At 43.0% G+C, this 25778-nt stretch overlaps 1 protein-coding gene across 4 annotated transcripts in view; it reads left to right on the top strand.

The window, feature by feature from the left end:
• KAZN (kazrin, periplakin interacting protein) overlaps positions 1-25778 on the top strand; it is a 739264-nt gene that overhangs the window by 627055 nt on the left and 86431 nt on the right. For all 4 annotated transcript variants that reach the window (XM_089688889.1, XM_089688888.1, XM_089688890.1 and 1 more), the window contains exon 5: positions 15177-15368. In XM_089688889.1, coding sequence (XP_089545015.1) covers positions 15177-15368 — 192 coding nt within the window. The remainder of the gene's footprint in view (positions 1-15176; positions 15369-25778) is intronic.

Raw genomic sequence — 25778 nt, 5'->3', positions numbered from 1 at the left:
TGAGTGTGAGTACAGATTACAGCACATTTCAGGAAGCTTTTGAAATTTTAGTATTACAACTTGTACAATGTTGTAGCTACATCGTATTACTGTAACTTCAGACAGTATACAATAGAGAATTTCTAAAGTGTGTAGACAGTAGACAATTTCTAAGTGTGGCTTGGACATACCCTGTATGACCAAAGGTTTGGGGTACCTGACCATCACACCAATATGAACTAGACATCAAATGCCAAAGCTATGGCCATTAATAAGAAGTTAGTCCCCTCAATTGGGTTACACTTTCTAGGAAGGCTTTCCAAAATATTTTGGAGTGTTTCTGTGGGAAGTTTTTTTTTTTCTTCTAATTCGGCCAACATTTCTGTGAGTTCATCTACTGATGTTGGGTGAGAGGGCCTAGATTGCAATCAGTTTTCCAGTTCATCTCAAAGATGTTCTGTTGGGTTGAGGTTAGGGCTCTGTGCAGGGCATTCAAGTTCCTCCAAACCAAACTCCCCAAACCATGTCCTTATGGAGCTGGCTTTGTGCACAGGGGTACAGTCATGCTGTCATTGCCTTCTCCAAATTTCTACCATGCGGTTAAAAGTGCACAATAGGCTACAATGTCTTTACATGCTTTTCAATTATAGGTTACTAGTGGACAACTCTTAACTGGAAGCATCTGATCTCAATTGTGTTCACATACAGTATGCCTTATAGTGGAGGTGCGATGGTCAGGTATTCAGAAACTTTTAGGAGAATGTAGTGGGAAACCATCTAGTTGTGTTTGCACACAGCTGGTTGAAATCACTGTGTTGTGTATGTGTGAGTATAAAATGATTGGTGAATTATAGCTTTAGATGGACTTGGGAAGGGTAAATACTGGCTGTCCACAACCTCATTTACCCACATTCCCTGTCCGTACCACAGCAGAAAATGCTGGGAGCAGTTGTCACTGGGAGAGGAAGACTTGGACACGTTTGTTTGGGGTTGACCTTTAAATGTGGCAGTAGTCACTCTCTTCTGTGTTCCATCCACCAGATACCAAGTGGCTGTTGTTACTGCTCATTGTGGAAATGACCTTTCTGCTAGATAAAAACCATTGCACCATTCCAAGTTTCTAACTTCCAGTTGCTAATCCTAATCTTTTAATTTTGTTATGTCTTTCAGTACAGCCGCAGTTTCTTTTTTTTTTGGCCAAACTAAAAGGAACACAAATTTACATTTCTATTTAATTTTCTTTGACCTTCTCTTGCTGCGCTTGTGCGGCTGTTGAGCTGCACCATGACATCTCCAATGCTGTCTCCCGAATGATCTGTGAAATATTACCATGCTTCTGATTAATACCTGTGTCTGTACTACCCCAAGGCTCCCTACTTATTATGTTGTGAGTCCATTGCTAGGGCTTAATTTGTGACTGTCAGCCTTGTCTGCTTAATAGCTGCTTCTTGTGTGGATGGTCCATTATTCAGCATCGGTCACAGTGGATTTGTCTGCTTTTTTAATTGGAAGGCGTTAAGAACAGCCATGTCTGGTTGGCGATAGCGGTTCTTTTTTCCTGTATAATGTCCGGTTTCCATAGCATAGGCAGGTACTTGTTAGGTCAGCGGAAGAAATCCCATTAAAGGCATACTGTATTCAAAGCTAGTTCAAACCTTTTTTTTTTTTCGGGAGGCGGGAAGGGTTAGAACCTCTACTGTGCGTTTATTGCTGGGGAAGGAACTACTGTATAACTCTATACAGAAAGACTGAAGTCTAATAAAGTTTATTCTGATAAGATGTCAAACAGAGCCTTTGCCAATGCATTTTGGATGTTTAAAGCTGCTCACTTCATTAAGGCTGAAATTTTAGAATGAACATTAAAGTGGTTGTAAACCACTTTTATGACACATAAAGATGAAACAAATCCTTCTGTATACGTTGTACCTGTTTATCTGCAGTATTGTCTTCTCTACATCTGTTCAAAGTGCTGAATTTATAAAGCTTTGGGGGTGGAGAGCTGAAATTACACACTGCAGAGCTCAGTGAGGAGAGCTCTGTTTGCTGATTGGGGGGAAGGGACCCCTCCCCCTTAACACAGCACAGAGGAACAGAGCTGGGGCTGTCATTGAAAGGCTGTATGCTGGAGCTCTGTCCCTGTCACCTTTTTTTTATTGGTGTCAGGAAAACTTGTCAGAAGTGACTCATCTGGATAGCAGAGGAATGAGGAAGCAGACAGAAATTACACTTAATGCAATTAATTGAGACAAATACACACTATAGAGGGATATGCTTTGTTCATATATTATGTTCGGGGTTTACAGCCCAACTACATTGATTATAAGGCAGCCTTCAGGAACACTCTTCATTAACTGATTTTGAAGCAATTTATTTATTGCTGTCTGTAACACAAAAGCAAACGGGCTGGTTTCAGATTTCCTGAGGGTCACTGAAATGGTCACTGGGCACACTGTCTCTAATTTGGCAGCACTTCACAAAATGGGGACCACCCTGTTTAAATTGATTCATAGCTGGGGCGGCACAGTGACTTAGTGTTTAGCACATCTGCCTTGCAGTAAATGGGTCTTGGGTTCAATTCCCAACCATGGCGCCTCCTGCATGGAGTTTGCATGTTCTCCCTGTGCTTGCGTGGGTTTCCTCCGGGTGCTTTGGTTTCCTCCCACACTCCAAAGACATGCTGGTAGGTTAATTGGATCCTGTCTAAATTGGCCCTAATATGTGTATGTATGAACGTGAGTTAGGGACCTTAGATTGTACGCCCCTTGAGGGTTAGGGACTGATGTGAATGTACAATATATATATATATATATATATATATATATATGTGTGTGTGTGTAAAGTGCTGCGTAAATTGACAGCGCTATATACGGTAAGTACCTGAAATAAATAAATAGCAAAATAGTCAATGCGTTTCGGGGGCCAAACACACCCCTGCTTCATCAGGGTGACTGTGCCTAAATGGATAGGTGACCAGAGAGCAAATAAAAGTGCACAGTGATTTATGTCTTGGCACAATTCAGGAGAGCAGATTATGCCAGTATTGGTGAATGCAGCAAAGATTCGCTGAGCCTCTATGATTGAAAGAATTGAAATACAATGAATGAAAGAGACGGGCCAGGGAGTAAGCAATTGTAGTACAGTAGAGGAACCTGTACAATGGCAGTCCAGCATGATATTATTGTGCTTCACCCATCCTCTGGAACTCCCTACCCCAATCTATCAGGCTATCGCCTACTCTCCTCACTTTCAGGCGCACTCTGAAAACCCATCTCTTCAGGGAAGCCTACCCCAACCCCAGCTAATATTGCAATCCTCTACTCTTCCTACCACTCCATCCCCCACAGCTAATTACCTCTTGTACCACTAGCCCCTCCCTCCTAGATTGTAAGCTCCAAGGAGCGGGGCCCTCAAATCCCTCTTGTATTGTTACTGTAATGTCTCAATCCATTATGTAAAGTGCTGAGCAAACTGTTGGCGCTATATAAGTCCTGTATAATAATAATAATTGTGGTTTTTGGTGCCCTCATCTTCTGAATATCTGAGTCTGAGAATATAAAGACCAAACACTCGTGGATTCAAGCATCAGTTCGGGCAAAAAATGTGAGATTGCATTCCTGAGCGAAAAGGACTGAGAAGCCTTTTGAAGTTTCTGAAATAAATGGACCTTCTTGCTTTAGCACTGCTGAAGTGCTTCTTGTATAGCTTTAATGGATTTGATTTTGATTGCGTTTGTTTTGTTTTTATTTTGACACATAGTATCGATCTAAAGGCAAACATGCAGACCTCTTACTCCTTGTTTGTGGGTGTCTGCTGGATTAAGCTGATTAAAGCCCCAGCTGTTCTTCAGTTGATAAAAGCTATGCTTTCTATCATATTTTACAGCTGAATACGTCAAGCCCAGGGGCGGACTGACAACTCATGGGGCCCCCAGGCAATAGGGGATCATGGGGCCCCTGTGTCCTTGCCCAAACTCAAAAAAGCCTATGAAAAAGGTACCAGGGGCATCTCATGGGGCCCCCTACTGACCCCGGGCCCTCGGGCAGTGCCCAAGTTTCCAAATGCTCAGTCCGCCCCTGGTCAGGCCTCATTTCCTATGATAAGATGTTGAAGACTGTAATGACTACTATTACGTTAATTACCATTGGTCTATAAATATAATCCAAAATCTTTTTAAAGAAGAGGTATAACACATGCCTGTCTTCTGCTTCGGATTGTCGGTCTTTTGAAGAGCTAAGCCAGTGAAAGTGTTTTCTGCAGTCAACACTTCTGAATGTGTCAGGTTCCCAGTCCCCTACAATATGATGTGGTTCCATTTGCCGGCTTTTTTTTTTTTCTTCTTTTGTATGGCAACCAAGATATTTTGAGAAGGTTCTCTCTTAGTAGACATTTTTATCTTTTTACCTTTTACTTGTGTTTTTTTGTTTTTTAATGATTTTTAGCAAAACCTCCATTGCATTTGGTGAAAAAAGAAAATGATGGTAACTGCAGAAAACGTGTACTTTAATTTGCTCAGCTGGGCACAGAGGGAACCTAGTGTTGAGGTGAGTTAATCAGTTGCTCCACAGAGGTCAATTGGAGGTGTGAAAATGTATTTCTCGGAATGTCCGCGGCGTAGCATTATGGTGGCGAGCAGGGGCGAACTGACAACTCATGGGGGCCCCTGTGTCCTTGGCCAAACTAAAAAAAAAAGCCTATGAAAAAGGTACCAGGGGCATCTCTTGGAGCCCCCCACTGACCCCGGGCCCTCAGGCAGTGCCCGAGTTTCCAAATGGTCAGTCCGTCACACAGCCATTCACACTCAGGCATGTTCTAACTTGCACTCGCCTGGGTCGCAGACCAGTTGGCTCAGTCTTTATGGAGTAGAAGAAGAAAATTGCGTTGCACAGCTGGCGGAAAATGAGTGACAGTAATCTGGAGCAGCAGATTAACATCAAATGAAAATTGTCAAAAATACGAGTGAAAGTTTATTGGAACAAGTTTATGGTGAATATTCCATGAAGAAATTAAGTGTTTTTGAATGGCATAGTAGGGGGTTTAAGGAGGGCCGGGAAGATGTCCATGACGAGGCAAGAAATGGGCAGCCAAAAACACAAATGTGGACAGAATAAGAACTCTTAACATGCTCAGATCGAGGATTGAGCCCGGGTTCACATATATGTGCTGCGGTATATTGCATGTGACTTGCACAGGAACCGCACCACATTGCGGTGCAAATCACATGCGATTTGTGTGCCATACATTTTTTATGGTTCTGATCACACCGCACCCACATCAAAAATGTGCAGGACCCTTTTTTTGGTCCGCACTAGAATCGGATCGCATGGGAATTCACACCTATGCGATCCGATTTTGCACAGCTCACTGCATTTTGCAGACAGCTTTCGAGGTGGTGTTTAACTTAACATACACACCTACAGCGGTTAGCATGAACTGGGTGTGAATCTGATGCAGTGCAGAATTCGCACAGAAAACGCTGCAAATTCCGTACCCGGGGGCGTGTGCGAATGATAGAAGGATTGAACATGAATAGGGATACAGTGTGGCAGATTCTAAGTCTAGGTTAACTCCTATGCAGATTGCGTTTGAGGCATTTCTGCATTGCGTCTTGCGTTGAGTTTTTGCACTTGTGTTTTGTGGGGGGATGGGGATTATTTTTTTATTTTTCTTGTTGCTAGGTAGATTTTAACCGCAAAAACTCAATACTTGCTTTTCTGCAGCCTTCCCATTGAAGACAATAGAACCAAAAACTCAATGTTTCGCATTCAAAAAAGTCCCTGACCCTTTCCAAATAACGCATCAGGTGAAACCGCACAGGTGTGAACATGTCCCATAGGCAATTGTGCTAAATGGACTGTACTGCGTTTCTGCTAAAAGCTGCAGAAAACACTTAGGTGTGAACCTGGGGTGATGGAGGATTGAGAGATTTCCACAAAGATGGTGCCTCAAATTTTGACAGAAGACTTGAAAGAACGTCATCTTCAAATTTCATCTGATCTTTTGAAGAATGCAAAGGTGCTTTGATTTTTTTATTTTTTTTATATTGTTGCACCTAGTGCATCTATTCAATGCAAGATATCACTTTGCAAAGAAAAAAGGGAGGGAATGTCATTACTTTAACCACTTCAATACCGAGCACTTTCATTCCCTTCCTACCCAAGTCAATTTTCAGCTTTCAGCACTGTCGTACTTTGGATGACAATTGAGCGGTCATGCAACACTGTACCCATATAAACTTTATCATTTTTTCACACAAATAGAGTTTTCTTTTGGTGGTATTTAATCACCTCTGGGTTTTTGCATTTTTTGCTAAATAAGTGAAAAAATACAGAACATTTTGAAGAAAAAAAAAAATCTTTTGCTTCGTCTGTTATAAAATTTAGCAAATAAGTGTTTTCTTCTTCACTGATGTGCGCTGATGAGGCTGCACTGATGGGCGCTGATGAGGCTGCACTGATGGGCGCTGATGAGGCTGCACTGGTGGGCGCTGGTGAGGCTGCACTGGTGGGCGCTGATGAGGCTGCACTGGTGGGCGCTGATGAGGCTGCACTGGTGGGCGCTGATGAGGCTGCACTGGTGGGCGCTGATGAGGCTGCACGTGATGTGGCAAGAATGACATCAGGACATTCTTTCAGAATGAGAGCAGTCCTGTCTGGCCGTCATTGTACAATAGGCTGGGCGGGAACCAGTTAAGGAACAGGGGCAGAGCCTGGGTCATTAAGCCATAGAGGCCAGACCGTGTGAGGGCCACCTGTACTGTGGTACATACCAGGGGCAAACTGACAACTCCTGGGGCCCCCAGGCAATAGGGGATCATGGGACCCCTGTGTCCTTGCCCAAGCTCAAAAAAGCCTATGAAAAAGGTACCAGGGGCATCTCATGGGGCCCCCTACTGACCCCGGGCCCTTGGGCAGCGCTCGAGTTTCCAAATGGTCAGTCCGCCCCTGGTACATAGCTTTGAAGAAAAGCAGCATGGAATTTACCAAGGATCTTTCCTATAAAAGAAATATCTTGGGCATAATAAAAAAACTCCCAATGAAGTGTGAATAGCAACAGAGGCAGGTAACTGCCCATTAGACCTAGAAGACACAGTTGAGCCTTTTGCTCCGTACACACAACGATCGTCTGGTTATCATCGCTTGTACGCTGCTGGTCAAAAGTGATGTGCTTTTATGCATGAGAATATTGTACGATATAAAGGCATTGCGTAGGAACGTCGTAGCGTAGCTGTGGAAATGATGTAATGTACCTGTGAGCCTGTAGCCACGCCTTTCGGTGCCATATTTTGTTTATTTGTGGTTTTATTTTTACAACAACATGCAAACACACACATTCATTGTGATGCAGTGACATACGTAATGTTTGTTTTTTGGGGGTTTGGTGAGGAAAACTGTTTAATGACATTAATGGCTGTAATGCTACGAATATTCCGTGGTGTTTATTTTCTTCAGGTTCTTCCGGGTCATAAGCAGCTTCCCATTATGCGCGGTCTTTCGTATCCAATTCTTCTTGTACGAAAACTGTACACATTAAATGAAAATCGTTCGTTCTGTTCCCAAACGACAAAAATTTTGAAGTTTGCACTATCGTTAATTTTCGTTCGTAAGATCGGAATCGGCCGTCGAAAATGATGGACACACCATCAGAAAATTGCACGATTGCTCGTCTGACGAATACATTCGTCTGATTATCTTATAGTGTGTATGGGGCATTGGGCTGCACAGGGATAAATGTTAGGCCTAACAGGAACATTGCAATCCCATTCCAATACATTTTGTGGCCAAAACATGTGGAAAGAAAGTGGCTGGAGAAACTTGACAGCCCAACACTGCGAAAGGAGCAACACTAGTGTAGCAACTCCTGCTTCTGGATATCTGGTGTTTTTACTAGTTGGAATCATGGTGTTGCAGTTTTATATGAGAATCCAACTGCCTGATTGGTTCTTAACCTCAGCGGTGTTCCCGAGTGTAGCTCGGGGTAAAATTTCAATACCGAGAGCGGTAACCCCGAGCTACACTCGGGTTTACTATGCGGTGTTGCTCAGGGGGTCCCTGCAGCACTTACCTTGTCCTTCGCTCCCGCGATGTGTCCCCTGCAGCGTCCCCGGCCATCTCCTCCGGCCGATGCCGGCATCCGGCTTCTGTGTTCCGGTCCCTGTGACGTCGGGACGTACGGGCGCCGGAACCGACGGGAAATTTGAAATTTTTAAAAAATTTCATTTTTGCTGTCATTGCTGTTTCAATGCATTTCACATATATTTTGTCCCTACTGCTTTGTCCTGTGCCCTGCCTGCATTTTGTCTGTTCTTTCTGCCTGGAAACTTAGAAAAGTCCATGGCGTCCAAAAAGCGTCCCTTTACGTCAAAAGCGGTTTTAGACCAGCTATAGTAAATCAGAACCACTTGCAGAATTGAGTGATTTGTGGTGAAATTCGTCATCAGACACTGAAAACGATTTTGCGACTTTGCTCAGCGATGTGCGAATTTGCCTCTGTATTTAAAATTTCAGTGTTTTTGGTTTGATTATATTATTGAATCAAATTTATTATTATATTATTTTTTTTAATGATTATTTATTAAATTATAATTTATGATTTCGTGTTTCAAGTTTTATCTTATCCGGAATGTTTACTAGACTCTTGTTCGGACAGATTTCAGTGAGTTATTCCTAAAAATTACAGCCTACAATAAAAAACTACATATTTCCATGCAAAATAATGGTACTGCTTTCAGCACAAAAAATCGGAAAGAATCATACCGCCGAGGAGGTTAAAGTGTTACCCCACAACAGTAAAATCAGTCTGTATATGCAGTAAAGCATGCTTGTTATACTCACTGTGGAACGTATGGGATTAGTCCTCTGCATTCTGTAAAAAGGTTGTTTAATCCTGTCTTCTCTGATCCTCCCCTTCTACTGTCCCCAATCCATCTGCTGATAGTATAATGCTCTAGGAATCACTCTGCACATGTTCATTTTGGGCTTGATGACGTCATGATGCTCTCAATACACCGATCCACCCACAGTGCCATTTCCGATGAGTGGAACCTATCTTTGCCTGTATATGAACATGTTTTTTTTATGCGCAATATATCTGGTGTAATTTAGCGCCTTTATTATGTGAGTGGCCACTTTTTATGTTTTTATAAATAGAGTTTTTAAAAGGATAAAGCACTATTGTGTTTTATATTTTTTCACCATGTATGCTGAGTGGAGGAGGAGAGATTAAGGAGAGTGGTGATCTGTGGAGGAAGACTCCATTACAGGATACATTAGTTGTTGTATGTCCACTTCATGGGACAAGTGTTTTTCGACCTAACTTTGTGTGGTCAATTTTCAATGGCACCTAAAATGCGGTGCGGTTATACCGTGATTGTTGTGCAACAAATCGCAGCGCGTGAAGCTTGCCACCCAAAACTTGCCTTGCCCCAGGCGCTGATAACCCATGCTACAAAAAGAAAAAAAAAAACTGGCTCCTAACTTTTTTAGCCAGCTCCTAGATTAAAAGTACATTTTTCAAGCACCGATCTATGGGCTCCGTAAGTCACAAGAGGGACCTTAGGAACAGCAGCATTTGTGCGCCCAGGGGAAGCTTGTGATTTGGTAATGTTGACATTTGCCTTATTAAATATATATATGTATATATATATATGTGTGTGTGTATGTATATATATATATATATATATATATAGGTGTGTGTAATCTATAGATATAAATATATATAGGTGTGTGTGTGTGTGTGTATGTGTATATATATAGATATATGTGTGTCTATATATAGATATGTATAGATATATGTGTATATATTAGGTAAGGAGCTGCACAAAATTTACCTAAGCTGCCAATGCTTACCTAATATATAAATATATATATATATATATATTCGGTAAGGAACTGCAAAACAAAAATCTGTCTTTAGTCAAATTTGCCCTTTAAGTAATCCAAAGCTTTCCATGGGGAGTGACCTTTTTAATTGTTCAAGCTGCCCGAGGGAATTGTGGAGGACGGCGTTGATAGGAAAATGCAATATGTATTGCCCTCCTGCACTCTCTCACCATTCGATCTCCCCAGAGGAGAGCATCAATTTCTATCCAGAGTCCAGACTCGAGCTGCCATGCACTCATGCCTCCCCTGCAATAGACCCGCTACAGAGTCTAGTCAGCAGAGCAGGACCGGAGAGAGACTATCGAAATATTATACACTGAAAACATCCAGCCAGCGCCACATAAAGCTCATTATGAAACCGCTTTCAAATTGGCTGTGGATGTGTAGGGCGTCAGGTTCACGAACGCTATGGGCGGCCCTGACCCTTAATTGCCAGAAAGGCCTATAATTTGTCATTAAGCTGCTTTGATGTGCAGAATTTTTGTGCCATTGCCTGTGGGCACTGCCGAAATTCTCTGCATGAAAAATGAGGAGGGGCGACCTCACTTTGGGCCCTGGTGTGCAGAAAACAGGGGATGTGTGCTGTAAAATACAGCTTATAGAGCAGCTGGAGGTAAAGCCAAGGGAAAGCTTCTCAGATCATTCCTAGAACCCAACGTTCATTGCTCAACTGTCTCATTCCAACGTACATCGGAACGGTTTTGCTGTGAGAGGTCTGAGACAGTTGCATTATTTTACACTTCAAATTTAAAAGGAGCCTGTTGGAATACAAAGATTGGAGCTTCCATTTAAGGTGGTCAGCGGTCTCCTTAAAGCAGTGGTTCTCAACCTTCCTAATGCCGTGACCCTTTAATACAGTTCCTCATGTTGTGGTGACCCCCAACCATAAAATTATTTACCCAGTAATTATAATTCATGAGTGTCGTTTTACCTCCAATACTGCTGCTTTCAACACAGTAGCTGCTTTTAACAGAGTAGCTGCTTTCAACACAGCAGCTGCTTTCTACACAGTAGCTGCTCTTTACACATCGGAAATATGTGTTTTCTGATGGTCTTAGGGGACCCCTGTGAAAGGGTCGTTCGACCCCCAAAGGGGTCGTGACCCCCAGGTTGAGAACCACTGCCTTAAAGGGTTAGTTCACCTTTACAAAACAAAACTGCCAATGCAGGTAAGGGATGCCAACATTGCATAATGCCCTTGTTATAGGTGAAGTTCATTTATATACCTTCTAAAGCCTCACTGAAAAACTCCCAGAGGTGGCAACATCCCATCCTGCCTTGTTGCTAGGATGTTGCTAAGACTCTCCCAGCTGATCCAAGCCCCCTCAAATGAGCTATCTCTCCCCTCTCGCAGTAGCTCTGAGCTTAGCAATGCTGGGAGGGAGGAGATAGTGGACCACACACATTTGCAGAGGTTTAGGAGCTCGTGCCTGTGATGGGGGTGAACAGTAATGGCTGGAAGTGTTTTAACAACATCCTACCAACAAGGCAGGACGGGATGATACCATCGCTGGGAAGTTCTTGGTCAGACAGTATGTAGATAACCTATAGCAAGGGCATTATTAAACTGGAGTCAGAGCTGCAGTTTGTTTCTATGTGCAGAACCCTGTACCTGCATAGACTCTTTTTTTGGTAAGGATGAACTAATCCTTTAATTTGCTGGCTTGTCAACTGTCTGATCTCACAGGTGATCTCCCAGCTCCTAAATGTACATGCAATCTGATTGCCAGCTGACAGGCAGTAAGATTGCATGTGACCTCTGACCCTTTGATATTCCAAGTCTGGTAAGCTGCAATATATATTTTTGGAGGGTTTTTTTTTTTTTAGGTTTAAATAAATTTTAGCCCCAGTTCACATATATGCAAATTGAATGTGTTTTAAACCACATTCCATTCTCATGACCAAAGCAGTTTTCTATGGAGCTGGTTCACGTGTGTGGGCTGGCCGCAGTTGGGTATGATTTTCAGTCTTCTTCAGGTATGATTTCAAGTGTCATACACTTTAAAAAAATTCTCATTTGAACCGCTGAACGAAACCAGACTTCTACAAATCACACTGCAACTGTCCCCCACATATGTGAACCCGGTCTTAATAAAGCAGTCCTAAAATGCAACTTTTATAGAAGCATAGTGGTGCTTCCAGGATAGTGCATAGTCATGAGATGAACCTGAATTTCATGTAATCCTGTAGGCAGCAATCAGTCTGGGAGAGTGAGAGGAAAGTCTGTGAGCCAATCAGGCGTCCTGAATTGACATGTGGTATTAAGAAAATGCAGACATCAGACGAGAGCAGAGAGACGACCTCATCAAAGTGTTGCTGCTCCTTTACTGCCCAATAGATATGAGCTCGGGCATATTTGGATCCTGATCTGAGAGCAGAAGAAAGTTGTTACCTGTACTGGGCCATTCATTTGCAGCCAGGGAAATGCCTTGGCCACTTATGGTTGGCCCAGTACAGGTGATGGCTTCCTGCCAGGCTCACTCAGGTGGACTTTGAGTAGGATTCAAACACCTGAGCTCATCCATACTGTCCAATCACAGGTTGGGGGGAAGGGAGGTGACCAGGCTATATTATGCTTAAAGCGGAGTTCCACCCAAAAGGGAAGTTCTGCTTTAAAGATTGGTCCCCCACTCCCCATAAAGGATTGGCACCTTTGGGGAGCGGGTACCCGAATTTGACAGGTACCCGCTCCCACTTCCGCTGCGAACGCCTAGGCGATCGGAAACGGAAGTTGTTCTCCTACCCTCCCTCCCCGAAGTCTTGTGGGACACGTGACAGGTCCCAGAAGACAACGGGGCCATTCAGGAAGCGCAGCGCTACTCGCGCATGCGCAGTGGGCAAGGGCTGTGAAACTGCAAGCTGTCACAGCCGGGTGCCTACACTGAAGATGCCGGCACCTGGAACACAGAACGGCCGGTGAAACAGGCTGTGGCGGGGGCTACGCGGGACTGTGGGACAGGTGAGTGGCTGTTTTTTAAAAGTCAGCAGCTACAGTTTATGTAGCTGCTGACTTTTGTTTATTTTTTTACAGAGTGAGTGGAACTCCGCTTTAACTGCAGTATTTAGAGGTCCAGGTGAAAGGCTGGCTGTGTTGTGTAGATCTCAGGACTGGATGGACAGAAGTACAAGTCCAGCAAAGTCAAAGCCTGCAAGCTGTGTGTATTTTAACTGTATTTAACTGTTTGCTGTGAGTTCAGCTTTTACTTGAACCAGCCAGGCAAACGGCATTCTCAGAGGGAGGTCAGCAATGTCAGTGTTTTTTCCCGGTACAGGCTTTTTAATCACTTGTTAGTATTTTCGTTGTCCTATTTTTAGGTCTTCCTCCTGTCCGTGTCCAGAAGAAACGCTCCAGCTTGTCACACTGCAGTCCTGAATTCTCTAATCATTTTCCTGTATCTATTTATAAAATGGATAATTACAGTTTGCAGACTGAACCGCTCTCGCCTATTGCACTTTTTTTTTTTTTTCCCCATCATCGTTCTGTTTTCTTTATAATCATCTCAGATTGTTATTTGTACAAAGCCACGAATCACAGAGAAGTAATTGGCCAATAATTTATGATGAGTGTACACAATTGTAACATTACCCATCCAAACAGGTTCTGCTCTGACAGGAAGCTGGTAGATGCTTAGGACATTGTCCCTTGTCAGCAAAGGATTTTGGGTAATGGCACCATGCCAAGGAGGGTTAGAGTCTGACTCTTTGTTTGGTAAGCCTGACCAAGGTGTGAGAAATTTAAAAGGCCAGCTAAGTAAAGGCATAATTTAAAGGGCCAATCCACAGAAAAATTAGATTGTAGAGCAGCCATTTTCAGCCAGGGTTCCATGGAACACTGGGGTTCCTCCAGAGATTGCTAGGGGTTGCTTGAGCCATGGCTGATTGATGTCGTACCCCATAGTGACTGTATAGTGGCAAGTCAAATGCCGCTTGGCAGAGCCAGCAACAACACCAATGATCTTTTTAATTCTCTGAAGGGCAGAATTCTGAACACCAGTGTAGGGGACTTTTTTTCTCACTAACCCCCAATGAATTTATTTTAGCAAGGGGTCTCCGAGACCTAACTTTTTAACTTCAAAGATTCCTCTAGGATAAAAAGGTTGAGAGGCTGTTCTAGAGCAGGGGTCTTCAAACGTTCTAAGCAAAGGGCCAGTCTACTTTCCTTCAGGCTTTAGGGGGCTGGACTGTGGCCAGTGGGAGTAGAAAATGCCCTGGCAAAAGTCTAAGCAATGCCCCATCATTGGTGTTAATGGAAGGAAGAAGGCCCCATTGTTTGTATCAATGGGAAGAATTGTGCAATTTATGCTGTCAGTGGGAGGAATGGTGTCCTATCACTAATGTCAGTTAAAGGTATAGTGCCCCAAGAGCTAGATAAAGGCAAGCCTAGGGTCACATTCGGCCACTGGGTAGCAATTTGGAGACCACTATTCTAGGGAATTTAAGAGACCCTGTAATATTATAACCTTTCCTAATTCCAGGCCATACCTGTAAGGATGAACGTACATACTTCTCTTTCATGTTGCTCATGTTGCAGAGAACTGATTCCCCAGTATTCCTGGGAATGCCGATTTCCTTGGTCTCCATTTGCTCTCACTGTTTCCTCCCTCTAACCTCATGTCACTGTTATCCACCAGTGGCATGAGGTCAATAGGAGGAACCTGTGAGCACTGTGGGGGGAACCATAGTGATCAACACTTCCAAAAGAGTTGGTTTCCCAGCGGTTTTCAGGGGACCATTTCTGTGCAAGGAAGCAACATTAAAAAGCACATGGGGCAGACAAGTTATGACATGGGTCTCTTTAAACCACTTTATAGTCTCTTATAGCGCTTGGGGACTGTATTAATGGGGCATCTGCCCTTGTTCCATACAGAGTGGTTACTACAGTACATGTCACCCCATTGAATTTATTTATTTTATAAAATGGAGAATGTAACATTAGGAGCAAGAACACAGAAAGCCCCCCAGGTAGACTGGAACAGAGTTGGGAATTATGCCAGGGAAAGCTCACTTTTGGAGCATCCAAGGCATATATGAATCCAGGGGATGACTTGGCCCTCCAGGGTTCACCTATAAAAAAAATACTGTTTGTGTGTACTGATCCTTACTGAGCATATTATTCTGGTTTTCTTTTTTCTACAAAGTCAATCAATTATCACTTTGTACGTGCTAACGAAATCTGTATGGAAGCTGCCATTGCTGACCTTAAAGCTGCAAATTTTGGGGTTATCATCTTGATGGAGTTTGTAAGCTGTGCATTGGTGATGAGCATTGGATACATCTTACAGGTTCATAATGTTTTCTGTGTATCTTTTTGTTTTTCAGTGTTGCTAAGGGAAGAGGTGTCACAACTGCAGGATGAGGTCCACTTGCTCCGACAAATGAAGGAAATGCTAGCAAAAGACCTGGAAGAGTCACATGACAGCCGGTCGGCAGAAGTGTTGTCTGTTACGGAGCTGAAGGTGCAACTGGTGCAGAAAGAGCAAGAGTTAGCCAGGGCAAAGGAGGCATTACAAGGTAAATTATCCTATGGGCTCTTCCGGAAATGTGCCCTGTGAATACGATTGAAATGATTTCACAATGAAGGAAAGGGACCACACTCCGATTACATCCTCATTATTATAGAGAACTTTAATTAGAGAACTTTCCAACCACTTTATGATTACAGTGATTGTAAACCCTGTTGTACCTGTTTATCTGCAGCCTTCTCTTCTCTACATCCATTCAAAGTACAGAATTTATATAGCTTGTCTGCGAGTTCAGAACAAAGGAGGCAGAAAACTGAAATTACACACTGGAGAGCTCTGAGAGCTGACTGAAGGGAAGGGACGCACCCCTTTCACGCAGCTCACAGGAACAGAGCTGAGGGTGCCACTTTGCTGGAATTCCCTCCCTGTCTCCATTCCTCCCTTGGTGTCAGGAACACTTGCCAGAACAACAGAGGAACAAAGCAGCAGAGAGAAATGACATTTAGTGCTCTGGATTGAGACAAGTACACACTCTAGAGTGATATGCTTTGTTCATATTTCATGCCTGAGGTTTACAACCACTTTACGCCAGGATGGGTGAAACACATTAGAGGGGCAGACCTGGGGTAGAAGGATGCAGTGTTTGTGCCATCAATGAAGCTGTGTAGCTTTGATGATGTCATTGGAGTGCGACCTCTTTTCTTTGTTGTGGCATGTATTGTCTGGAGTGTGGATGGGTTCCTTGGTCTTTGGCAACGCCAACCTATGCTCTTTTTCAGAGCCACGGTGACTTAAAAAAAGCTTCAGTATCCAGCACACTTTTGGGTTTACCGGTTGACTGGTTCCCTGCTGTGCACCGTGGATCGGTCTGCTGGACTGTACATCACTACTGTGTCTGTAGAGACTTAGGGACTTGAGGCTGGAACCACAGTGATTGGAGGGGGACCAGGCATCAGACACTTCTGGCAGAATGCTGATGCTGAGTTTTTTCTCAGTCACCAAAGATTTGCAACAGAGCAAAGATCAGAAATGTGGGTGCCGGGACAGAAAGCATTAACCCTTTCCATCTCTCTCTCTGTGTGTGTGTGTGTGTGTGTGTGTGTGTGTGTGTGTGTGTGTGTGTGTGTGTGTGTGTGTGTGTGTGTGTGTGTGTGTGTGTGTGTGTGTGTGTGTGTGTGTGTGTGTGTGTGTCAGTCAATGTAGTTAGGTATTCCTGACTGCATAATTAAATTTATATTTTTAAATACACGCAGTGTAAATACCCAAATTTGAATTGCTATCAGCCTGCAATCCCTGTACAGCAGAGCTCACACTGGGGAGGGAGAAACCGCACAAGGAGCCAGTCAGTTGTGCTACAGTGAGAAGTGCAGGCTGATAGGAGGAGAGAGCGGAATGACAGACAAAAATTGGCTCATACATCTGCTGCTTCACTCCACTTGTGCCTGTGTCAATAGATCTTTTATGTTTCTTGGAATTTCTCTTTAAAATGCACACCAGGCTGCCTGTTTAATGCTATAGCCAACATTAAGAAGCTGTTTGCAAGCATTGTGCTTCTACAATACAATTCATTTTTTAACCTTCTTATTTAGCCAATTGATGGCTGTTACTTTTTAATTGTGCTGTAGATATGCCGCTTTTGAAGCTCTTGTGTAGTTCAGCAACAGTTGAAGATTCACCAGCTGTCTGCAATTACTTAATTCTCACGTCTGTCATTTTCACATTATGGTATTAGTGCAGCCATTTTCAAATCAGAAGTCATAATCTGACTGCCCGTGTCGGGATCACGTGACTTTTCACCGCTGTGTGAACTGGCCTTCCCATGAGCCTCAGCAAAGCTTGGCTGCTGTGTAAATCCGGGTTCCCACTGCTGTGTAGCACTTTGCATGCAGAGTATAAGCTGTAGCTATTGTAGAGGCACACTGTGAACAGGTGCGCAGGATGTGCAATGAATACCCTGGAGGCAGCTGTTGAATTGGAGCTCAGAACAATAGTGTCACACACTCGGGAGGTAGCGATCATTACTAATGTACTTCATGATACTGGAATATGTGTGGCTTCCAGGTCGGTTGCTAATGACACAAAGTGTTCTGTCTGGTCCCACCCCAACTTTATGACAGTTATATAACACGTCTCTTATGTTGTATGATTGTAATTGGAAGGGAATGTGACGATGACAGGTCTGAGAACCTTTTTATCCCCCGAATTGTGTCTTTGCAAAGATCTGGCTAGTCTACTCTGTTCTTTGATGTTACTGTGGAACTAGACTTTGAAACAGAACCTGTCAACCACTGCATGACTACGTCACAAGAGCTATGGCCCTTTCAGTTGCAGTGGCTTAATTGAATGCAGGTGATTTTAACTTGCACCAAATGGATTTTTGTGTGAGCTCAGATTTGCTTTTTTCAAAATTTAATTTTAATCCTCTATGGCCAATTCAGATCTGGGACAAGGGATGGGCAGGAGGGACAGATGCCCAGGGCACAGTGTTAGGAGGAGGGTGATCCCTCACTGAGTGCAAACTCCAGATCAGTGGTTAGTCAGTAAGGGGCAACAGCTGCATGTCTGCCCTGACAGATACTGCAGTCACTATATGCTCCAACATTCCCACGCTCTATCCCAGTGGTCTCCAAACTGTGGCCCGTGGGCCTATTGTGGCCCTTTGCTTGCCTCTATCAGGCCCTCGGGGAACTATACCTTCTACTGATTCCAACAAGTAAGCACCATTCCTTCCACTGGCACCAACTATGGGGCATTTTTCCTTCTACTGACACCAATGATGGTGCACAATTTTTCCCACCGATATAAACAATTAGGTACTATTCCTCCAACTAATGCCAAGGATGGGGCACTGTTCCTTCGTCTGATACCAATGATGGGGCACTCTTCATCCCACTGACACCAATGATGGAGCACTATTCATCCCACTGACACCAATGATGGAGCACTATTCATCCCACTGACACCAATGATGGATCACTATTTATCCCACTGACACCAATGATGGATCATTATTTATCCCACTGACACCAATGATGGATCACTATTTATCCCACTGACACCAATGATGGATCACTATTCATTCCACTGACACCAATGATGGGACACTATTCATCCCACTGACACCAATGATGGGACACTTTTCCTCCCACTAACACCAATGATAGGGCAATATTTATCCTCTGATACCAATGATGGGACACTCTTCATCCAACTGACACCAATGATGGAGCACTATTCCTCCCACTAACACCAATGATCTGGCACTCTTCATCCCATTAACACCAATGATGGAGCACTATTCATCCCACTGACACCAATGATGGGACACTATTCCTCCTACTAATACCAATGATGGGGCAATATTCCAACTAATACCAATGACTGAACACTATTCCTCCTTCCACTGACTACAAGCACTGTCTTTTTATTTTACTCCTACTGGGACATTTTCTACTCCCACTGGCCACTCCGGCCCTCCTAAAGTTTGAAGGACAGTAGACCGACCCTTTGTTTAGTAAGTTTGGAGACCCCCTGGCCTATCCTATTCACCTACAGTGGACACAGACCTTCTACCTATTCTGTGGCATGCATTAGTAGGGGAAGGGAGGCCTAGTTCCACATCCTTGTCCTGGGCACTGGACGAACCTGTCCCAATACTAGGCCTTTTCCTACTAAAATGTGGGGTAGAAAGGGACAGACCTCATTAAAATAGACTGCAACATTAAAACCCAATATATCGTTCTATTACATGCACAGTTCTTCATGTTTTATCCATCTAAAAATGCTACAAATATAGAAAATCACCTGATGGAAATCCGGTGTGCTTCTAACTTCCTGTTTGAGCTGATAATATGGAGCCTCTGCTGCACTGAAATAGCAAAAAGTGTTTAGAAAATGTATAAGTGAGCGCTAATAAATTTAAAAAAAAAATATATATATATATATATATATATATATATATATATATGTAAATATTTCAACTATTTACTAATAGCTGCTAGCACTCAGGATATCGGCAACAGTCCCAAAATCAACGTATGAAATATAAGTGCAGCGCTATAAACACATGAAACATAAATATCTTATATCACGTTAAATGAATAAAGTGCAAAGAAGCGCGTAAAAAGTGCAACTGTGTGTATCAATATGCATCCATGACAACCGTAAATATTACAAAACAGGCAGTAAAAACTGCTAATGTCCTTTATGGTAAGGTAATTATTCGAAGTGCCAAAGTGCAAACGTGCAGATGTTCATGAGGGGAATCCACCGCCTTGGACGGATGTACACTCACCAGACCGCCAACAACAATACGCATTTGCTTATATCACACATCTGGGGGTGCAGTGGTATACTGACAGCTCCGGATTTAATCCTGCAGCTCCAATCATCCATCCACTGGGGCAGGTCTTCTGTAATCCTGGGGAGAATCAGCACAGCTACAGGTGCCAAAAAGTACTTATATAGTGTAGTATTTATTTGTAGATACGCATAATAATCCATAAAACAACATCCACGTGGAGTAAGTAAAAATCTAAATTTCAAGCACCAAGATGGCCGCCGCTGCATCTTTTTACGCACTTCTTTGCACTTTATTGATTTAACGTGATATAAGATATTTATGTCTCATGTGTTTATAGCGCTGCACTTATATTGCATAAGCAAAAAGTGTTGTTAGCCCTCCCTGCTAGGCTTGATTGTCAGAGACTGCCCACATAGAGGAAGTGCTCTTGAGAGATGTAGTTCTGGGGGATGTGCTTGCAACGGTAGGGACTGAGCCCCCAACTGCTGCTCCTGTAAGAATTTTACATGTCACAGGGAGTATTACAAGCTCAGAAAAAAAGAGAAAAGAAAATACTGCTAAGATACGTTGTAGAGCGGGAGAGGAAGGTTTGGGGGTGTATTTGGGTAATCCCTGGAAATTATTTTGAAGTAGATCTCTGAGCAAAAAAAGTTTCCCCATGCAGTGGGGCTGTGCCCATGTTGCACAGATTAACTGATCGTTTTTGTCTAGGGGTCACTCGCTTGATACTTTCGCCATTCATAGAATGCCTTGTATTTTTTCCAAAGAGTACAGGTTGATTTCTGATTGGACAAGGTGGAGAGGAGGGATGTTAACATCGCAATCTGCACCTTGCCCAATCAGAGAACCCCCTTATTCATTGGAAAATACAAGGTGTTCCATGAATTACCAAAACTGCCAAGCGGGCAGCCATTGTGGTCAGTATTCAGTGGGGCGGCCACTCAGCACACGACCTGGAAGGTAGCAGCGATCCTTGTAGTAGCACCAAATCCTACAAATATTCACCACTTCCACGTTAGAAGATTTTAGGAACTCAATCCTGCTACTAAAATTTGTTAGCTAATCTGTAGAAGTTGCATTTGGTCACTAAACAGATGGAACATATGGCTTTCTATGGATCATTCTACACATGTAGCATCTTGCAGTGATCATTTTCACATGATTGAAGCACTGTTCGATCGTGCGATATTGATCACTACTTCGAAGTACCATTTTTACCAAAGTACCATGTTTATTGACCATTTGCTGCTCTCTGCAATTTTTGCAGCATGACTGAGCTACTGAAGATCATCCGTGTAGCTCTGTGCAAATAAAGGAACATCCAGCTAATGGTTAAATCTCTCAATAGCAAGAGACTCAAATTACCGGTGTTGCTCAGCCCTTAACTGTTTTCCCCAGTGTGAAATGCTGTATTAAAAATAGCCATTCTTTAGGGATTTTGCTCTACACCAACTTGATAGCATCACATAGTCAGATGTCCGCACATTAATCCTTTAAAGCTCAACTCCAGGCAGATAATAAAACCACTAAATAAAATAAAAAGGAACACAAATATGTACTTGGAATGTATTTTTAAATGCAAACAATGTAAATTTGATTTGATCTAAACTTGAAAAGCACCACACCTGCTCTGGACTTGGAAAACAAGGGGCAGCATTTAGGGCCAGCAGGGCCAGAAAGGGTATCCTTTCTTGAGCTCTTGATGAGCCTAACCACCCACAGAGCCACCTAAGGAGGAGGTGAGAGGTGCTGCAATCCACGGATGATCCGGAGGGGAGTCAATACCAGGTTATATCCCCCTGTGGATTTGGGTCATTTGTCATTATATTTATTGAATAATGTATTCTTTATTGTTAGCGCTGCATCACTTTTATATATATTTTCATTGTCCTTTTTTTGGTATGGGATAGATGTTGGCTGCTTTTATAGCTAAGTGTTGTATTTACCATAAAAGCGCAGGAGGATATATATTTATTTATCAATAACAGGTTATAGATGCCCTTAAGAGGACCCAGCTGACCCACTGAGATATTGTGTTCTCAAATGCGTGATATTGCGCATCTTGTGAGTGCGTGATATTGCGCATCTTGTGAGTGCGTGATATTGCGCATCTTGTGAGTGCACAATTCTATTATTTGATATATCACCAGAAGATAGAAAGAGGATCACCTTTATCTGAGATCTTATATTGGAACTTCACGTCTACTAATATATGTGGACTTTGTCACTTTATTAGCATTAATAATCACTTTAAGGAGTATTATTTATACTTTGTCACTTTATGTATCTGCCAACATTTATTTGCTTGTCACTTTAATTAGCACTATCTTCACTTTAAAGACAAAAGTTGAAGAGTAATATAACCATTGTTACCTGTTGGTTTATAATATTTTGATTTATTGCACTTTACTGTATCTTAGAATTTATATTGGCCTTAGCGCTGCACCTTTTCTTTGTTATATTTATCTCGAAAGGTTTTTGGTACCTTTTTGTGGTGTTACAGCCACTTACGTATAGCACTCATTTTTGTGTTTTAAGTTCAGGGCTAGGACTAAGGGTGGGAAAGAGGGGCAGCTGCCCAGGGCATAGTGGTAGATAAGGGTGCCCCCTTACTGAAAGCTCCAGATCTGCTGTCACACTGTGACAGCTGACACAAAAAAACACGCTGTGCATGCGCCCCTACCTTATAACTGCTAGAAAGCAATCAATTGGCATGCATGTGCAGTGCCGGAGCAGAGAATGGGTGCGCGGATCATTCTAGATCATGCATTAGCAGTGAATGGGGGGGGGGGGTGCTGTTCCACATCCTTGCCCTGGGCGCTGAACAAACATGTCCTGACACTGAAGGTCAGTTATGTCTTTTGCATGCACATGCCGAATGCTGCCAGGAGGAGAGAGCACAAGGATGACCTCATTGGTCTGCTGCTGCTCTTTTACTGTCCAGTTATGGAGGTGACCTTGCTTGGTTGGTTAAGTTCAGTAGAGAAAAGTCAGGTCTGTGTTAAGTAGGACTGTGTAAATCCCAGAGATACAAATCCTTTTGCAGGTAAAATGTCTTCCGTGTGTTTTTCAAATGTGTGTTTAGTGGTTTGGATGGAATTCAGCTTTACACTTTCCATTTCACCTCACCCATAAGTGCAGTGTTGGATAAAGATCTGATCACTATCCGAAATCGAGATCTGCCAGAGCAGGCCATGGTTGTGCAGTCTTCAGTCATCCACTATGAATTTTTCTGTTCCTACTTGGCAGGTATGGAACCCATTTTTATGTCGGCTACTGTAGGTTGTCCCATGTGTTTAGAAATGACATCATGTACAAGATTGTTCGAAAGCCAAATCAGCTCTTTCTTGATCAGCCGCTGGCTAATGTCTATAGGCAGCCTAGTGTTTGATCAAACTACTGAACCTCTTAACCATGTGTAAATGTTTTATGTATTGAATTGCAGTCACATGATTCATCGAATATCCATGAACAGTCATCTGTGTCCACTGAGCTGGCCATTGTTGAGCTTGTTTGAATTTTCAGAAAGCAGGGCAGAGAGCTGAAATTACTGCAGAGCAACCTGAGGAGAGCATTGAGAACTGATTGGAGGGAAGAGAGACACACCCCCTTCACACACCACAGAGGAACAGAGCTGAGGCTGTCAATCATAGACTGTGTGCTGGAGCTCCCTCCTCTGTCACCTTTTTTTCTCTTGATGTCTGGAAACTTGACAGAAGTTGTTCATGCTGAGGAATGAAGTAGCAGACAGAAATGACACTTAAGAGGAGCTTTACTAAAACTGGTGCGCCCAAAGTCAGGTGCATGGTAACCAATCAGCTTCTAAGTTCAGCTTGTTCAATTCAGCTTTGACAATAAAACCTGGAAGCTGACTGGTTTCTATGCAGAGTTGCACCAGTTTTAGTAAATCTTCCCGTTATTGTCATTTATACACTATAGAGGGATATTTTTTGTTCATATTTCATGTCTGAGGTTTACAACCTCTTTAAAAGCTGCAAATGCTGCTTTAAAATGCACATAGTTTTGCAGAAAAAAAGTGCATTTATTATTTTTTCCTGCAGGAGCATTCAAAGCATTGCATGTGATCAGTGGATGGTAGGTGCAATGTCAGGCTCCTGCACACTCTTCTTTCAACTTTGCGCCCACACCTCCCTAAGGGCTTTCAGTTTAAAAGATGGAGGAGTGAATGGACTATAAGCATGTTGATCAGCACACTTGTATTCCATCGAGAACTACAAGCCTGACTGCCGTGGTGGCAGATGGGATTTGTAGTTTCTTCACTCACAGTTCTCTTTGAATGAATGACTTTGCTGTGTGGGCAGAGCTCCATACAACTGTGCAGATTGGCTCGGGGGAGGGGGGCAGTAGTCGGAATATGTTACACTCAAAGTATAGGCGTAATGCTCCAAAGGTGAATTTATCCTTTTAAGGTCAGTTTTATTTTTGTTTTGTTTTTTTCCCAAAGTATGATTGGTTAGTCAGAGTTGGCACAGCAGTGGCTGCTTGCCTTCTGGCTACCCCTGTCTAATTGAAACTTGGGTTAAGCCATCTCATAAGGGATGAGTTACTGCTGATGAATCTTTCACTTTTTTTGCAGCTTGAGCTACAGGAGCCTGTAAAGGATTTTTGAACAGTCTGTAATAAGATGTACACATTTTAAATGAAACGTAAACATGCACTTGCTGGCACAAATAGAAAATGAAGCATTTTGATGATGCTGTAATATTTCATATTTACTAGACTAAAATGTTTATTTTCCCTAGCCAAAATAAGTAAAGAAACTTGGGTACAAAACCAAAACACATTCCCTGTAAGGGGCTATTTAGTCAGCATATACAAGGGAGAGGCATTGGCACACTAGGGCTGTCACATGTGAGCTCCCAGACCATGTATATTTCAGGGCTGCTCTTCCCTGAAGGTCTGGCAGTACAAAGTAATAGAGCTGATGCAGCTGTGCGAAGTAAAGAACCGGGGAAGAGAAAGTGCTGCTTTCATTGCATTGAACAAGACAGCTGAGAGGAATCTGAATTACTGCACAGTGTCTAGAAAGAATTGCATTGAGCTGATTCTTCCTGACTTTGAAAATATATTGTAGATCCAGTTTAATTGGCCCTTAAAGCACATCTCCAGTGAGGATGAAAACCACCAATACAATTGCTTATTGACGTTTTTTTTGTTTGTTTTTTGTGAGCTGCAGCAGTATCCAAGTTCCCAAAGTATTGTCTATGAGGACCGTAGTAGGATGGATATAAGAGCTCATATTTAAAGCTGGCCATACCCTGTACAAATCTTCAGTGGTTCCTGATGAACAAACGAAATCCCCCCCCGCCCAATAATCATCAATTAAAAAATTGGAGGAGCCATCAGAAAATTGCCAGTCGAAAAGCAGCGACATCCTATTAGATGCAGTCGCTGTTCAAGTATTTTGACAGTCGACAGGGCCTGCTGTCAAAAAACTATGCACAGTGAGGGATTCCTTCATCCACGCTGATGGCCTTAAGTAAAACCCTGTTTTGTTATCCTATCCTCATAATGCCTTTTTATCTCTTTTTCCTTAATGTGAGTATCTTTGAAGGTGTTGTAACAGATGAATTTGTGTGACATCACTGGGTGGTATGGCATTTTCACAGCATAGGCTTGGCTCAACTTTCCAGGGTTCCTTTACATCGGCTTGCAGAGGAAACCAGAATAATGAGATACCCAACCACTGAGAGAAGGGGGATTTTCGCAGCATAGGCTTGGCTCAACTTTCCAGGGTTCCTTTAGATGGGGTTGCAGAGGAAACCAGAATAATGAGATACCCACATACCCAACCACTGGGAGAAGGGGGATTTTCGCAGCATAGTCTTGGCTCAACTTTCCAGGGTTCCTTTACATGGGGTTGCAGTGGAAACCAGAATAATGAGATACCCACATACCCAACTACTGAGAGAAGGGGGATTTTCGCAGCATAGGCTTGGCTCAGCAGTTCTGCTTTACTTTATGTTGGCATAGGAGACCAAAAAATAAAAGATACCCCAACCACTGAGGGGTGGGGGATTTTCACAGTGTAGACTTGGTTTAACAGTTCAGGGTCCTTTATTTGAAAGTACAGGGAAGACCAGAGTAATCGGTGATACCCCAACTACTGGTGGGGTGGTGCATTTTCACGGTGTA

The sequence above is a fragment of the Staurois parvus genome, unplaced genomic scaffold (genome assembly GCF_062004578.1).
Source record: "Staurois parvus isolate SC_StPar_1 unplaced genomic scaffold, SC_StPar_1.0 ptg000458l, whole genome shotgun sequence".
In the NCBI taxonomy this organism is placed as follows: Eukaryota; Metazoa; Chordata; class Amphibia; order Anura; family Ranidae; genus Staurois; species Staurois parvus.
This window is presented reverse-complemented; position numbering and strand designations above follow the sequence as displayed.